The sequence below is a fragment of the Rosa rugosa genome, chromosome 1, assembly GCF_958449725.1.
Source record: "Rosa rugosa chromosome 1, drRosRugo1.1, whole genome shotgun sequence".
Classification (NCBI taxonomy): domain Eukaryota; kingdom Viridiplantae; phylum Streptophyta; class Magnoliopsida; order Rosales; family Rosaceae; genus Rosa; species Rosa rugosa.
The window spans coordinates 11,392,162-11,408,478 of record NC_084820.1 but is presented as its reverse complement, the minus strand read 5'-3'; the positions used below and the strand labels follow the sequence as shown (position 1 = coordinate 11,408,478).

General features: G+C 41.5%; 1 protein-coding gene and 1 long non-coding RNA gene across 2 annotated transcripts; both read left to right on the top strand.

The window, feature by feature from the left end:
* The first annotated feature begins 3,865 nt into the window (after window positions 1-3,865).
* On the top strand, window positions 3,866-6,147 carry LOC133741936 (uncharacterized). Its single transcript, XR_009862277.1, has 3 exons — window positions 3,866-4,078; window positions 4,397-4,664; window positions 6,020-6,147. It is a non-coding gene; the product is annotated as an uncharacterized LOC133741936 (long non-coding RNA).
* Window positions 6,148-14,400: 8,253 nt separating this feature from the next.
* LOC133717307 (cold shock protein CS66-like) lies at window positions 14,401-16,107 on the top strand. The gene is made up of 2 exons (XM_062143994.1): window positions 14,401-14,722; window positions 14,812-16,107. Exons 1-2 carry the CDS (start codon window positions 14,492-14,494, stop codon window positions 15,877-15,879), a joined length of 1,299 nt encoding a protein of 432 aa, XP_061999978.1. The 5' UTR covers window positions 14,401-14,491; the 3' UTR covers window positions 15,880-16,107.
* The last annotated feature ends 210 nt before the right edge of the window (window positions 16,108-16,317 follow it).

Below are 16,317 nucleotides of genomic sequence, written 5' to 3'. Positions count from 1 at the left end.
GACGAGGCCCCGCCTCATTCACCTCTGAGTGGCTTTCCACGCTTTCATTATCCGAGGAGTCATCATCAGAGATCGTTATTAGAATGGTAGGACCTTGCAGATGCTCTGTAGTTTGCTACAAAACACACTCAGGAATAAGAGCGGGAAAATCAACACAAGGAAAAGGAATGGTGAAGAAAGACAAAAACTTACTGTTGCCCTAGGCTCGTGGATTTGTATCCCTGGACGCGATGAGAGAGAAGGTAGAACAGGTCGCGGGGGTTGTGCTGCAGGTTTGGAGAAGCGCTCAAGAATCTCGCGGTCCTCCGGACCAGGGCTACTCATTCCACGAAAGATCAGGACAAAGAGTTCGTCATGTGGCAGGTCCCAACAGTTCAGTAGCACTTCTTTCCACCAATCAGCATAGTCATCATCGACATCGTTGAGGGGGTATAGCGCTCTGACCCAAGGGGGAATCACTATCAAAGTAAACTGACTCTAAAAGGGGGCAGACCCAGGCGGGGCTAATCTCCGCCAAGAGGTGTAGTAATTGGCAGAATCAACCAGAGGCCAGGGTACCAACTGGGCCAACCCAAATTGGCGAGGAAAGTGGTTAGGGGCGTAGAGCTCGTAACTTACGCGGTCGGTGGCAAGACGAATATCCAAGCAGGAGATGGCGCGACGAAAGGCCAGGAGGGCTCTTTCACTATGATCCCGTCCACTGGGCAGAAAGCCATCATCAAGGGGAGGAGGGAATCGCCTAGAAAGGACTATTTTTGGGTCCGGCATCTCTCCCAGCAAGTACAAGTAAATAAAACACTCGGAGTAGGGTGGAGCTCGATACCTTACGTTGCGGCAAATCCAGTTCCCCAAAAGGGAATCAACTGGAGGTTTCTTTGGAATATCACCGCGACGGAAGAGAGGGAAATAAATCTAAAGCCAAAAGGCAAGGATCCAAAAAGGGCCACTAATGTCAGTGTCAAATGGGCGCATTATGGCTCTATAAAGGGAGCGATATAAAGAACCCAATACAGGTTGCCCAAGGCCAACGCAAATACCATTATAGAGAGCAGTGGCCAGAGAATTCCAGGGACCAGTAGGGTTGTTAGAAGAAGTGCAAAAGATAAATTTGCAAAGCCAGAATTCCAGGAATGCGATACCTCCTGTATGGTCACGCTGGGTGCAGTAATAGTCGCGCCAGGATGGGTAGGATCTGCTGTGATGCCCTCGACCAGCCATATCCATTCTCAAACAAAATTGAATGCCATCAAACTGACCATGCACATAGTGGTCAAAGTCAATGGGCAACCCCGTGATGGTAAGAACATCCAGCAGAGTTATGCTCATCTGCCCAAACTGGAAATCGAATGTATTGTTGGAGGTGTTCCAGAAGCAAAGAGCGGCGGCTAGCGGTGCAGGGCTAGTATTATGGGGAAGACAGAAGCATAGATCGATGGTTTGGGTGATACCCACCGCATCCCATCGGGCCAAATCTCTCGCTCGGACCTCCTGATACCAAACATTTTCCTCGGGAGCGACGGTAGGCCAGTAGACCACTTTCCTCCACTACACCAAAAACTGCATCACACAACACTAATCACACAACGGAACAGAAATCATCCGTTGTGTGTTTAAGTAAACTCGATTGTACAACGGTATTAGTGATGTTCTGTTGTGTGAATGTCAATAAAGTGATAACTTTTTTATCAGAACTACATTGCACAACGGAATTAAGTATTGCCCGTCGTCTGAGTCTTAAAAAATTTAGCGGCAGATTTCCCTCCACTTTGGAGTCTTGGTTGCCTCTTGTAACACTGAAATTTGGGGTGCTAGGTACAACGGATTTCACTATTTCCGTTGTATGATTGAAAAACTGAGCACCAAAGTTTGAGGAAGCTTGCTTGAATGTCTTCCCCTAGATAGGCTTAGTGCAAGCTGTAGAAATTATACAACAGAATTAAGATTTTTTGTTGTGTGAACTTGGAACTGGGCGGCAACATTTTGAGCTAAAATGTTGTAGGCGCCATGTTTCCCTCCATGATTTCACATTTTGATTTTTAGTGCGACACTCAGACGACGTTGGGTGAGGTTTTTGTTGTGTGAGTAACTTTGACAATTTTTTTTCTAGGTTTAATTGCCACGCCACATTGTGGTGCAAAGAAAACAAAGAGAGAAGAAAAACAAAACCTAGGAACCCTCTCTCTCAAATAGCCTCCCCGAAACGCCTCTCTTTCTCTCTCATGAAACCTCGATCTCTCTCGTGAATCTTTTAGTCCTCCGCTAAAGCTCTCTGGCTCGTGAAACCTCTCTCGGCCCTCTCTCCCCAGTTTCCAATTCCATACTTAATTTCAACCCTCTAAATCCCTAAATCCTCCACCTTTACAGGGAGCCGACTACGATGGCCTCGATTCTCAAGCCGTCCAATGGGGTGAGATGGGAAGACGATGGCGTTTCGGGATAGGCAGAGGGCTCGCTTCTAAGAGCCTTGACTAGCGGTGGCTTTCTTCTCATCCAAATCAGAATTAGATGGGTATGTCAGTGACTCGATTTATATTGCTTAATTATGTAGATGAGATCTTAGAGGTTTATTTTGTTTTCATCTACTCTTCCGCAGATGCCAAGCCTAAACCCTCTCATCCTCTTCGCAATGCTATCGCCGTCATCTCTCCGCAAACCACCGACCTCACCGCCTACCCTAGACGCCGCGATGCCATTGGAGAGCTCCAGCGCCGCCAGCGCACCACCGAGTTATGCGTCCTCACTTACCCACAGTTCTTACCCTCACTGCGAGAATCTGTTTCAAACAACGAATCCGAAACACCCATATCATCCACCGTCCTCACCAAATCGAACTTTTGGTAATAATTATTATAAGGTTTTGTTGGGTTTTGGTTAGTTGATCAGTTTAGCTCCAAATATGTCTTACACGTCTCATATCATCCACCACTCCAAATTGGTCAACACTTTAATTGAATTGGGTTTTGATTCTAATATGGGTGTTGATGTTTACTTTGGTGTTGATCTTGTTGGCAAAACAGGTTCTTCTGTAGTGATAGGATTAGTTAAGCCAGGGTTTAATACTTCGTGAATTGAACAGGTGATGATGATCCTGACAAGAGAAACAAACTAGTTCAGGACTTGAATGATTTAACTAGAGAAGGAAACATTGGTAGTATGCTTGCAGTTGAAATGGGATTGAAGCAGCTTGCTTTCCTGAAGGTTCAGTTCTTATACTTTGCTCTCTTTCTTTCATTCTTATATTGTTGCAATTCTCCAAATAAGACGTCAGACATTAACATCAACATGGGTCCTCTGTCATTATATTACTGTCATGTTTCTTTTTTGGTAGTGTACTGCTTTATTGTTAACATGTGTAATGGTTAATATAATGAAGGTTGAGGAGAATATTGTGCTTTATTGTTAACATGGGTTCTTTGTCGTTATCTTGCTGTCATGTTTTTTATACGATCACTTTTCAGTTTATTTCGGTCTCTGTTTTCCGTGTGAATTTAGATTCCAATATCTTTTTGGGTTTATTATTTCCAAGTTTCAGCTTCTATTGTTCTAGCTTTTAATTTGTTCTCTCTTTCAATTGAAAAATACTTGTGTTGATGGTAGTTGTAGCTACAACCCAATTTTTTGTCCGTGAAATCATAGTGTTATGAGTTTGATGTATGAATTTCCTTTAAGTGAGTGTTCAAGGTTTCCCACATGTGTATACGTAAAGTAACTGTGCAGCTTAATTGTAATAACAGTTCAAATGTTAGATTTTTAGCATTAACCCTTGGATGTGCTCGTGAGGAAAAACGTTAAAAGTTGGAGTTGATAATGATTGATGAGCCATAGAATCTGTAGATATTTGTAATTAATCTTACTGTTTTTGTTTTCTACCTGTTCTTCACTCTCAACTTCATTTTCTTGCTTTTGATTCCTTAATTAAGGAATGAAGGAATGAATAACTTAAGAAACAATTAACCTTTTTATTTTCTGTTTCTGTTGTTCTGCTATGGTTGTAAAGAAGTTGAGTAAGTTGCATACCTAACTGCCTATCTTTGAATTTTGTACAGTTACAAAAGGAGCACAGCAGCCATATCTGTAGGTAATATATTATCTTCTCTTTTGGGTTGTTTGATACGTAACTGAAATTGAACTCTTGACATATGCTTAAGAAAGTTCAAGGAATTAAGGAAAAGAATTAGAGTTTAATGCTTCTTAGTAACTGGACTTAAAAATGATTGCTTGCTTGGGTTCTTCTTTCTGGTAAAGATTCAAGGGGAATGATAGCAACAATTAATATAAGAGACTAAAACTTGAATTTTGAACAAGTTTGGTGTTTTCTGTTTTCAAGATCACACCCTTTATGCTTTTCATGCTTATGAGTTTTCATGGTGGTTACTGATTAGACTGTTTTGGATAGGAAAGAAGAGTTGTGCCAAAGAAGAGGCCCTGATTTTTCAAAACTGTGTTGTGTGAGCTTGAGATGTCTGCATCAATGTGCTAGTAGTGGAGAATAGCAACTTTTTCGCTGACAAACTTGCTGAACAACAGTCTAGTTCGTTGTGCTTGAAATTGAAGAGTGCGAGGATGTTGAAATATATGTTGAAACTGTTAGGCTGATGTACTGCAAAGAAATGAGGCAACGGATGATGAAGCAAAGCGTTTCCCGTGTACTCCGAATTCTGAAGGTAAAATGCAGAACTGTGTAAGGCATCAGTTATCTCATTTCTGTGTTGACTGCAAATGTTTTGTTGTTGGTTGTACTTCAATGCTATGTAATGTTCAACTGCTATATCTGTTTCTTAATATTTATTTTTCTATCAGAAGATGAAATTTATTCAACACTTTGGTCTAAGAAAACCTAAAAAGAAAATAAGGTATAGTGGCGACATTAAAACCTTAGTCAGTAAGAAATAACTGATATAAGGGGAAAAGACATAGCTGAGTAGGGTAGTTCTTACTGCTGTATTGTTTTTATGAAATATTTTCAAGTTTTGCCGAGTATTAGGCTATTTCAGAAATTGCAGTTTCAGAAGCTCTAGTCTTTGAATGGAACTCCTCCTATTTGGACAGATATTTTTTGCAAATCCTTTTGTTTTGCAGAGTATGTATACTAGCTGACAACTATCAGACTGACATGTAGTTGATATAAGCTTGTTGCCCTATCTAGTTCCATTGTAGAAGACTTTCTCCTCCCATTAAAGCTGCCACAAAATTGACTCTTATTCTAATCATCCCATTTCTCCTATTGTTTTTCCTGTTATTTGTACATCTCATCTAGCTTCTCTGTAATATAATTGTTATAGACAAAAAGGACCCAAAAAAATGGAGCAAATATAATAAAAGTTTACCCTTTTTTCAGCAATCGCATTAAATAAATCTGCAATGCACCTCCCTTAAAAGGCATCTGGTAATTTGCATAGATTGTTCTTTGTCCATTATGATTGGGAATGAAAAGAGAGATCCCGATGGGGGTATGCTTTATAGTTGGTGATTACTTATAGATATCTATGCACAAACTTTGTAATTGCTATTTTTGATGGAGATTCTCATAGTCCTGGTGATAATGGTTATTTAGACATGATTAGTCTGGATTAAAGCGATGGTGCTTCAACTATGTACAGTCATGTATAGGTAGAAGTGGCCAATTGCAAACTTTTTTGTTATTTCAGCTCTAATAAGTGTCTGAGGAAGAATTTCCCAGATAAATGTGTCTTTGGATTTAAGCAAGTAATGCAAGTCGCATGCTCCATCTTATTGGAGCTTTCAGCACCCTACTTCCTAATTGCAGAATATGATAAATCATTAGTAGAGTATTGGCACTTCTGATAAAGCATCATACTTTTTTCTTTGTTGCAAGTGATTGCTCTCTTGCATTTAATTTATACCTATGACATCATACTTTTAATTACTGCTAGAACGTCACTCTCTGTTTCTTTCTTGCTTGTATATTATAAATTGTTTAATTCTAAAATGCTTGTATATTATGTACATAGTAAGGCATTATCCCTTTTGTTTTCATTGCATTTGTTAATTGTGTCAGGAACTAAATGGTGGAATGTTGCATAAAGAGTCTTTCCGAGATTGAGCGTGGAGTACAAAGCAATGCAGCAAGCCATATTTTCTTTCATCATGTAAAACTTAACCAGGAAACTTAAATGCGTTTTAGTCTATGAGATGTATGAATGCTTTAGCAATGTTCCTTAAATTCAATATTTGATGAATTGATGTATCACAATGATTTTGGTACAAATGTTGATCATTTGATGGTTTGCATTCAATTTGTATTCCAATTGTTCACTATTAATTTATATCCATTCAAAATTTGGGTATTCACACAACGCAATTATATATATCACACAATGGATTTCAATAAGTTACGTCGTCTAGTTTTAAGCTCATACAACAGAAAATACTAGAACACATTTGTCTTACTTTAAATCACACAACAGCTAAACTACAAAACCGTTGTATGAAAATCTCAACCCACAACGGCAAAAAAGCAAATTCTGTTGTGTGAACTGCTGCGCACAAGTGCTGCGCATGGATGAGTCCGGCATCTGTCGAGTTCTGGGACAACGGTGTTAAGGAATATACGTCGACTGACTTTATATCATACAACGGTGAATTCACCATCGTCTGATTTTTCATCAGACAACATCGAGATAGACGACGGTGAGTCTCTAAATCACACAACGTTTTTTCGCCGTCGTGTGATGCAGTTTTTGGTGTAGTGCTCCTTGGTCCCCAACTGCTAAAATCACCAGGCACCTACCGAAGAGCCGCTATGGGACGGCGGATGGGAAGCCCATAATAGGCCATAACATCATCTGGCAAACGATCGCGAGGTGTGGGACCCAGACTCGCTTGACTATCACCGCCACCAAAGCCCATCAGTCGACTTCTCTCCTCTCCGGTCTGACTTCTACATCGAACACTCATGTTAGTCCGCCAGGTGAATCCGGCTTTCTCAGTGATTTCATCTGCCTGATCGATAACGAATGGTTTCTTGGATGCCATTTCTAAGTCGCAAGGAACACTTCTCCATTACACCTTGATTTATAGCTCAGATATTTTTGGAGATTAATTTATTAGCTGGGCCAGTGAGTGGCCCTAGTTGATAATTAATGAATCATTATTCCATCTTGAGAATCGCATCTAAGGCGACAGTGAAGATACTTCTCCATTACACCTTGATTTATAGCTCAGATATTTTTGGAGATTAATTTATTAGCTGGGCCAGTGAGTGGCCTTAGTTGATAATTAATGAATCATTATTCCATCTTGAGAATCGCATCTATTCCACCTTTTCCTACCACCGCTGTAAGACCTCAGAAATTTGTTATTAATTCCTAAATGTTTCCTGGGATTAATAAAGTGTTCGTTTGTATGATTTCGTGGTTCGAGGGGGGTGGAGTGGAATTATTTTCGGACGAATAATTATTCGAAGTGCACGTTTTAGGGCGTTACGAAGTTTGACTTTTTATACGTTTGGATTCTGCGGGAACTTCCTTCACGAAAGTTGTAGAGCGCGTCGATACGAGTTCGTGGACATGTGGAACGCGGAAATCGGAGTTCGTATGAGAAAGTTATGAGCGATTGAAATTTGGGGAAAATTCTATAAATATAAGAAAATTCCGGATTTTTTCATAAATCCCAAAAGTTCCGAAAATCCCATTTTCCTCCCCAAATTCGCTCCGTTCTCTCTCCTCCCTACCCGCGCGACCCGACCCGAACCCGGTGTACCGACCCGGTTCAATCTCTTCCGTCCAACGTCCGTCGACGACGAGACCACCGCAGACGGCTTCGTCTCCTCCTCGCTGTCGTACCCTTGGTGCTCGATCACGGCAACAGCCACCGGAACTTGGAGATCGGAGCAGCCACAGACCCTAAAACGGATCCGGCCGGATTTCACCGATTCCGGTATCCCCTTGGCCGATCCATTCCATTTTTGGGATCATCTCTTCCCCCTGATCATCCTCATACCTACCTTGTAGGACGATTTTGCATGAGGAGTGATTAATCAAGGTTTGAAGCTTTTGACGGTTCTGGTTGGATCTGGAATCTTGATCAGACGATAGAGATTAATCCAATTTCCAGGCTTGATCTAGGGCGATCTAGACCAAATCTCGCTTAGCTCCAGGTATGAAGGTGGCTCATCTATTCATTTTGAACATGTTTGTAGTTGACGACTTTTGCATCGGAGGTGGTTGACCCGGCGTTGACCGCCACCGTTGACCGCCTGCTGACCCGTCGCTTGTGGCGGCGAGTCAGACCATATTTTTGTGTTCTGTTTTCAATTTATGCATCTACGCATCGATACGGTCGTTTTGATATATTAGAAGGTTATTTTGGAGAATGTTGATGCATGTTAGGGTTTTAGGGTTTTCGATTCGTTTCGGTTTTCGATCCGTGAGGATTTGGCCGTCCGATCGACTTGTAGTTTTGATTTGTTGATCGTAGAAGTGTTCTGAAGACGTTGGATGGTCTCGGATGAGGATCCGACTGTTGGATCGTCGTATAATTGTGTTTTGTGAATTGTGTGCTTTGTGTTGTATTGAGTGTGGACTTGATTTGGTTAGGTGATTGATGGTTTGAGTTGGCGGACGATTGTGAATCGTATCTTGGCTGTTAGAGAAGACGCAGCAGGATTTGGAGGTGAGTAAATCTCACATGGTTCATTTACGAAACGAACTAATTAACTGTTGGAATTGTGTGATAATTGTAAATCGTTTTCAAATTTAATGCTTTGTTTGAAATAATATGAACTCGATCGACTACGGTTCATAGGGCTACGGCTCCCAGGTAAAAAAATGAATTTAAGTATAAAATGAATTTCTTGGTTTTAAAATGTGTGAACTATAGTTGGTATTAGTTATCATTCCTGCGTGAATGACTACATATATATATATTTACGTGGAATATATATATGTTGATGGCATGACGTGGTGATATGCGTATGATTTGTGAATTATTTGGATTATTATTATGAGCATTTACTCTTTTCGGAAATGCAATATATCATGTGATTGTGTTAAAGAGTATCTTGGGTTGAGTGTAACATTTTGGGTCATGTGGACTTTTAAATGTTCGGTCTGAGGACCTTTTGTCAAATTGGTGATCGAGGCACATATATTGTATACTTGAACCTCGGCCGAGGTGTCAGGTTACAATTCAGTTAGAGCTCTAGTCTGTCTGCCAAATGTACGGCTTGGGGGATAACTTCGCGTTATCGTGCTCTTGGGTACATTGTACTGCTTGGGGGATAACTTTGTGTTACCGTGTCCTTGAGTACACATTTTTAAAAGAGAGTTTCAAGTGGTTTCTTTCTTTTGTTGTCCAAGAGGGACTTGATTTTCATATTATGGGTGAGTTGTGATAATATGAATTATATTGTTTGATTCAATTGATTGATTTAATTGTAATCTCCTGAACTAAGTTATATGCAGGGATTACCGCTTTTTGTTTTGTTTGTTTTCATGTAAATTCCTGAACTAAACTCTATGCAGGGATTTATATGATTTCTTTTGTTTGTCTTCATGTAAATTCCTGAACTAAACTCTATGCAGGGACTTATATGATTTCTATTGTTTTCTTTAATTGTAATCTCCTGAACTAAAATTCGACGCAGGGATTACTATAATTTGAACTGGGTGACTTTGGTGATCTCCTGAACTAAACTTTCGATGCAGGGATTACTAATTGTTATCTTGTGTGATTGTATGTTTGGTTGTGTTTGTGATCTTAAATATTGTTGCTTTAATTATCTCACGAGCTGAGAAATTATAAGCATGAGTGACGTGAGTCACTTTAATTGAGTTTACTCATACGGGCTGAAAAGCTTACCGGGTTTGTTTTGTTCAATCCTGGTGGACTATTCTATGGTGTAGGGTTTATTGTGCAGGTTAGAATATCGGGTGATCGTTATCGAAGCTGAGGTGGACTTTCCGTCACGTGGGTGTAGAAGGGCGCTTATACTTGTAGTCTTCCGCTGTGTAGTGAGTTGGTGAGAGTGGTTACACGTTGAATTGATATTCAGTTTAATTTGTAAACTATTGTAATGTAATATGTGACTCTAAAGAACGAGTCGATATTGACATTGTAAGCTCAGTTTATTTGTTGCATGATTTAAATGAAAAATTTTCTAAGTGTCTTCTTGTGATTGTTGTTCTCGCGTTTCGGATTTGAAGTTATTTATTCAAAATTCGGGGCGTGACAACCGCAGGGCCAGCATAGTGGCCTGATGTTTTAAAAAAAAACATGATTAAAACTGATGCGGTTTTAGATGCTAAAGTTGCAGCAGATATGGTGGTTTCACTTGGTCACACGTCATGATGTCGATAGCCATGATCCAGTCATCCTCTTCGGCATAAGACTCGCGAAGGATTAAATGACAGCAAACAGTTTGCTATTTTGCATCTTATTTCGCCAAGTACTATAGGCCTTGATCTAGCCAGGATAGCGGCTCCAACACCTACATTTGAGAAAATCAACAGAGAGCCAGCGAACAAGGCAGATACTTGTTGCTATACACATGGCGAAGCTACCACCAAGGAAGAGAAGGATCCTCATTCGCGATCAAAGGCAGTCTCCTTCGCATGGGGGGCACGCTAAAGTTCTGATCTCCTACAACCTGCCTAAGTTTCACTGCATACCAGACATCAGATCCATGGGGGGCAATAAAGTTGGCAAAGAAAGCGTCAGTTCATGACAAAGGCAATTCAGATTGTGGCATTCAAGCTTTATGGCCTATTTAGAGGCCTATATGGAATCAGTTAAGTAATATCAGTCAAGCCAATACAAGTGGCTTTGGAGCAACAACATTATAAGTGTAGTGCTGATTCAAGACCTCTTCAGTCAAGACGAAGACCTTTGACTTCGAGGTCTGGGGGACAATGTTTGGACCCAAAATGAGCATTTTGGCCTGACAAGGCGTGTCTTGGAGAAATTGAGCCAATGTCAGTGGCTCAAGCTATATATTGTCGACAAGTTCGAAATATATATATTTAGAGGCTAAATAAAGCCTACTATGGAAGCATGGAAATGAAAAGTCAACTTTAGCACATTTTCCTACTTCGGCTAGGAGAAACCGAGCTAAACAAGGAAGGAGGGAAGGCAGACTAACCAAACAAAATCCAAACGAGCTAAAACTGTCCATATTAATTCTAGACATCCCAATGATCATTTCTTATGAAGAGTGCCAGAGCTATTTTTGAGTGGAAGGCCTTCAAACAATCAGTTCAATTTTCTGCAGAAGCAAAACTGGAAAATTGGACCTGTAAGAGGTCCAGCAGCGTTTACAGCCCAACCACTATATCAAAAACTCTGAAATTTTACCAGGATGATCTACACTCATAGTGGAACATTTTTTATGAAGAAGTCACGGTCAAAATCTGAATTCTTGATGGAGATATAATTGAAGGAATAAAGGAGCCGAAAGTGCTTCCTTATCTCCAAAACTCATCATTCCTTATCTCCAATTATACTTCCTTATCTCCTTATCTCCGAAATTCATCATTCCTTATCTCCAATTATGCTTCCTTATCTCCAAAACTCATCATTTCTTATCTCTACTATCATTTGTTTAAGAATAAACACTTTGGCATGGTAGCCTATAAATAGAGGTTACAATGAAACACTTCAACACACAATTCATCAACAACAATCTCTAAGATTATCCAAGCCTCTCTAAGAGCAACCCCTCTCCTTCTCTTACCGGTAGTCACACTCCAGTCCTAGTCTTCTCAGAAGCCGACTGTAAGTGCCACCAAACCCTCTAGCCACGCTAAAGTCACGCTTTAGCAAGTTCTCCTCACTTCCCAGTGGTTTTCGCTCTGCTCGATCTACAACATCGAGTATCGATTGTGATTTTGAAGAAGCTCAGCAAAAGTCCTCGCCACGAGGCACAAAGAATCCCACGACGAGGTTGGTGCTCTCCTCGTCCACAATCGGTTGAAAGAAGTCAGGTCAAGGGACACCCCCAACGACCGCACCCGAACGGTGTTGGCACGCCCGCGCAAAGAAAAGAGATTGTTGACCAGCTGCAGCAAAATTGGAGCCAAACAGGCGCATCAGCGGTGATCTGGGGGTAAGCCGGGGCTCAGGCGGTAGCTTGCTTGGCTGTGTTCCCGGGGGTTATTCCTTTGGCGGGAGTTGGTACCGCTGGCGGTGGTATGAGCGTGGCTCATTATAGCTAATTTATGCTTGCAAATGCCTATGTAAGTACAGAAGCTGAGCTAAAATAAGTGCTCAGAAGGATCCTCTCCCATATTACTGCAGTAATATACCCATCGAGTTTTGTCTTTCACATCAATAACCATTAACCAACATTTAAGCCAAGAAAAGATGTTCATGATCATAAACTCGTAATACATGTTCAGATGTTCAAACTCAACCTCACTTGTTTTGATGTTTTTTTTTTTCCCTATGTTTTGTTTTTAATGATGGACCAACCTCAAAATCCTAAGCCAAGAAATTTTAAAAGAAAATAAATTCATAATGAGTGATATTCCAAGTTCAGATGAGTATTTTGAATTGTTTAATTTTCTATTATCGGCGTGTTGGAGATATTCAGATATATTCATATATGATTTTGGAACCATTTTGCATGTCAAGGTTTTGTTTTGCAAAGTGTTGTTGCAAGCAGTCCCACATAACCTTGGAGGTGTCATGACCGACTGTCACAAAGAGAATTGGTTCAGATAGAGTAGTCGTGAGATAACTGACCATAAGTTGATCCTTTTGAAACCACTTGAGATAAGCGGGGTTGGGTTGAGGGGGAGCATTTCCAACTGCAGGAAGAGTGGGAGATGGAGCAATGCAGGAACCATCAATGTGTTTGAAGGGGTTATGACCATGTAGGAAGGGACGCATTTATCAGAGCCAAAGTACGTAGGTGGTTGGTTTCGGTGAGACTGAGGAAGTGAGCAACAATGGGACCGGGGAGGGATGAGTTTTTAAAAGACATGGTAGTGAAAGGAGAGGGAAAAAAATGCTTCGTTTAGAAGTTGGCAGACTAATACCATGAAAAATTATTGGAACTGAATAATTTCTTTGTATTGAATAATGGTTTTATATAATACAAATATGCTGCTGTATACAAGTCGTAGTGAAATAAGAACTCTAAGATTACAAAGATTTATCAACAACTAAGATACAATTATGCTAGCTAGCTTAGACTTATCAAGTTATCAACAAATACAACGTTATCATATCCACATCAGAAGATAAGGACAAGTACGTTAGTCAATAGCATTCAAGTAAAAAAATGCATTTTGTTACGTACAGGGCCGACCCTGAGGGCTGCCGCCTGAGGCGGTTGTCTCAGGCCACCGGTTCTCAGGGGCCTCTGAAAATTTAGTTCTGTATATATGTTATATAGGTATATATTCCGTTTTTGCTTCTAAATGCACGCACAAGCGTGTTGCTTCAGTGGAAGCACTGTTAATCCACTTCCTCCCTAACCAAGGTTCGAACTCTGCTACTTTCCTTTCCCCTTTTTTTAATTCAATAAAATATTATTTACCAAGCACGAAACTGTTTTAATTGACAGCTGATTATTCTCACAACACAGCAGCAGTTTTTTTTAAAGTCACAGCAATCCCAACTAGCCCACAATTGAGATGTTCCATCAAAATAAAGTAGATTCTGCTGAATTTGTAAAAAGAATTTATTTTAACAGCATAAGGTAAATTTAGTCCACTTCAATTTTAATTTATGCTTCTGTTCCCGACGGTATAGCATATGAGCTCCACAAATTAACAAGTTGAGCTAACCTGATAGAACTTGGGGATATAACTTTGGAAAAGATTATTCCGAGTGAAACTTGTTCGAGGATGAATTTGAAAAACCAAGTAAAAGATCATCACCTGGCCTAGATATTTTGCTCAAACTCAGTAACGTAATTTGAATCAAATTTTAAACACACTTTAACATAAACTATTCTGATGTCGGTTTAGAATAACATGACTACGAAAAACTTTCCAAAAATATCTTCATGGATTGTTCACCCATATTACCTAACAGCAATATGATAAAAAATAATATTACCTAACAGCAATAGCAATATGATAAAAACCTCCGTACGCATCCTATCCAACAATCGAACCATCGGAGTGTCATACCAGATCAGGGTTGAGTATCATACCAGATCAGGGTTGATACTCATCAGCAACTCTTATACAACCAGGTGTCCACCTCTGACGATTCAACTCCCACTTTAAGACCTCCATGGCAGGCCGGATGCGGTGAAGGGGTCACGAGCCCTCCACTTGCAGACAACGACCTTTCTTATCTTTATCTGTTTACCGACGCCAATGTAACACTTGTCATCTCCTTAGACACCCACGTATATGGGGCTAGGCACGTGTCCATGCATTGGAGGGAGCCCGGATGCCTATAAATGAAATCCCAAGTCCCTAAGTTCAACACATCTCATCCACAACAAGTTCACTTAAAAATCAATATCAATCCCAATTTGCAAACAGTTTGTGTTTCTTTGATTCTCGATTCGAAAATGGCGCAATACCAGAGCGAATACCCCACAGAGTCTCTCACAGACGAGTACGGCAACCCCGTTACCCGCACTGCCAAGTCTGGCAACCCGATTCACCAAGGCGTGACCGGAGCAAACACCGGAACCGGCTACGGAACTCACGGCACCGGTACTGCACCCACTGGTTTCGGTGGGGCAGCTCCTGGTGGTCACGGCGTCACTACTCTTCCGCGTTCCGGCAGCTCCAGCTCCGTAAGCCTCTACTTCATCATTCTTAATTGATTTTTGTGTTTGTGTTTAAATTAATTAGCTAATGCTGGTTTCTATGTTTTGTCATGTAGTCTGAGGATGATGGTTGCGGTGGAAGGAGGAAGAAGAAGGGTTTGAATGAGAAGATCAAGGAGAAGCTGCCAGGTGGCACACGCCGCTCGGATGACCCCTACGGTACAACCCCGACTACCACACCTTATGGTGGACAGCACCAGGATAGGGGAGTGGTGGACCAGATGAAAGAGAAGCTATCAGGTGGTCGCAAGGACGATCCCTACAGTACTACTCATAGCACTACTACACCGGGTTACGGCTTGGCCGGAGAGCACCGTGAGAATAAGGGAGTGGTGGACCAGATGAAGGAGAAGCTACCGGGCGGTCGCAAGGACGATCCCTACAGTACTACTACACCGGGTTACGGTGTGGCCGGAGAGCACCGTGAGAATCAGGGAGAGCACCGTGAGAATAAGGGAGTGGTGGACCAGATGAAAGAGAAGCTACCGGGCGGTCGCAAGGACGATCCCTACAGTACTACTCATAGCACTACTACACCGGGTTACGGTGTGGCCGGAGAGCACCGTGAGAATCAGGGAGAGCACCGTGAGAATAAGGGAGTGGTGGACCAGATGAAAGAGAAGCTACCGGGCGGTCGCAAGGACGATCCCTACAGTACTACTCATAGCACTACTACACCGGGTTACGGTGTGGCCGGAGAGCACCGTGAGAATCAGGGAGAGCACCGTGAGAATAAGGGAGTGGTGGACCAGATGAAAGAGAAGCTACCGGGTGGTCGCAAGGAAGATCCCTACAGTACTACTCATAGCACTACTACACCGGGTTACGGCGTGGCCGGAGAGCACCGTGAGAATAAGGGAGAGCACCGTGAGAATAAGGGCATGGCTGACAAGATCAAGGAGAATCTACCATGTGGTCAGGGTGGTCGCAAGGATGATCCCTACCGTACTAATCACAGTACCACGACTGCTGCACCGCCTTACAGTGCTGCAACAGGGGAGCACCGAGGGGAGCACCGTGCTGCAACAGGGGAGCACCATGCAACAGGGGAGCACAATGAGAAGAAGGGAATGATGGACAAGATCAAGGAGAAGCTTCCCGGTGGACACAGCACCACTCGATGAACTGATTAGTTTGTAATTAACGGCTGTGGATCAATGCTCGTTTGTAATTTGAAGCTGATACGCACAGTTAGGGTTCATAAGCGTATTTACGCCGGGTTGTAATTGCAGACGAGTGTATAGCAGCTAGTGTGGTTTGTATAATAAAGCTCACCATGCATGTACGTGTATGTGGGTTCGCACTGTGTCCGTTTGTTGTATTTATGTAATATATCTATCTTAATTTCTTTATTTGAGGTGTACACGCTTTTCAATCGACCCATATTTAGCTATTACCAGAGCCATGAAATTGAATTTGTTGATGGGGAAATGGATCTTGTTTTATGGCTACTATACTTAATTCACCTTCTATGACAAAAGAAAAAGGGAACTGAAATTTACATTTTTATAAACTACTCTCTTTGAATTGTTTAATATTATTCTATTTAGCACTCTTAATTT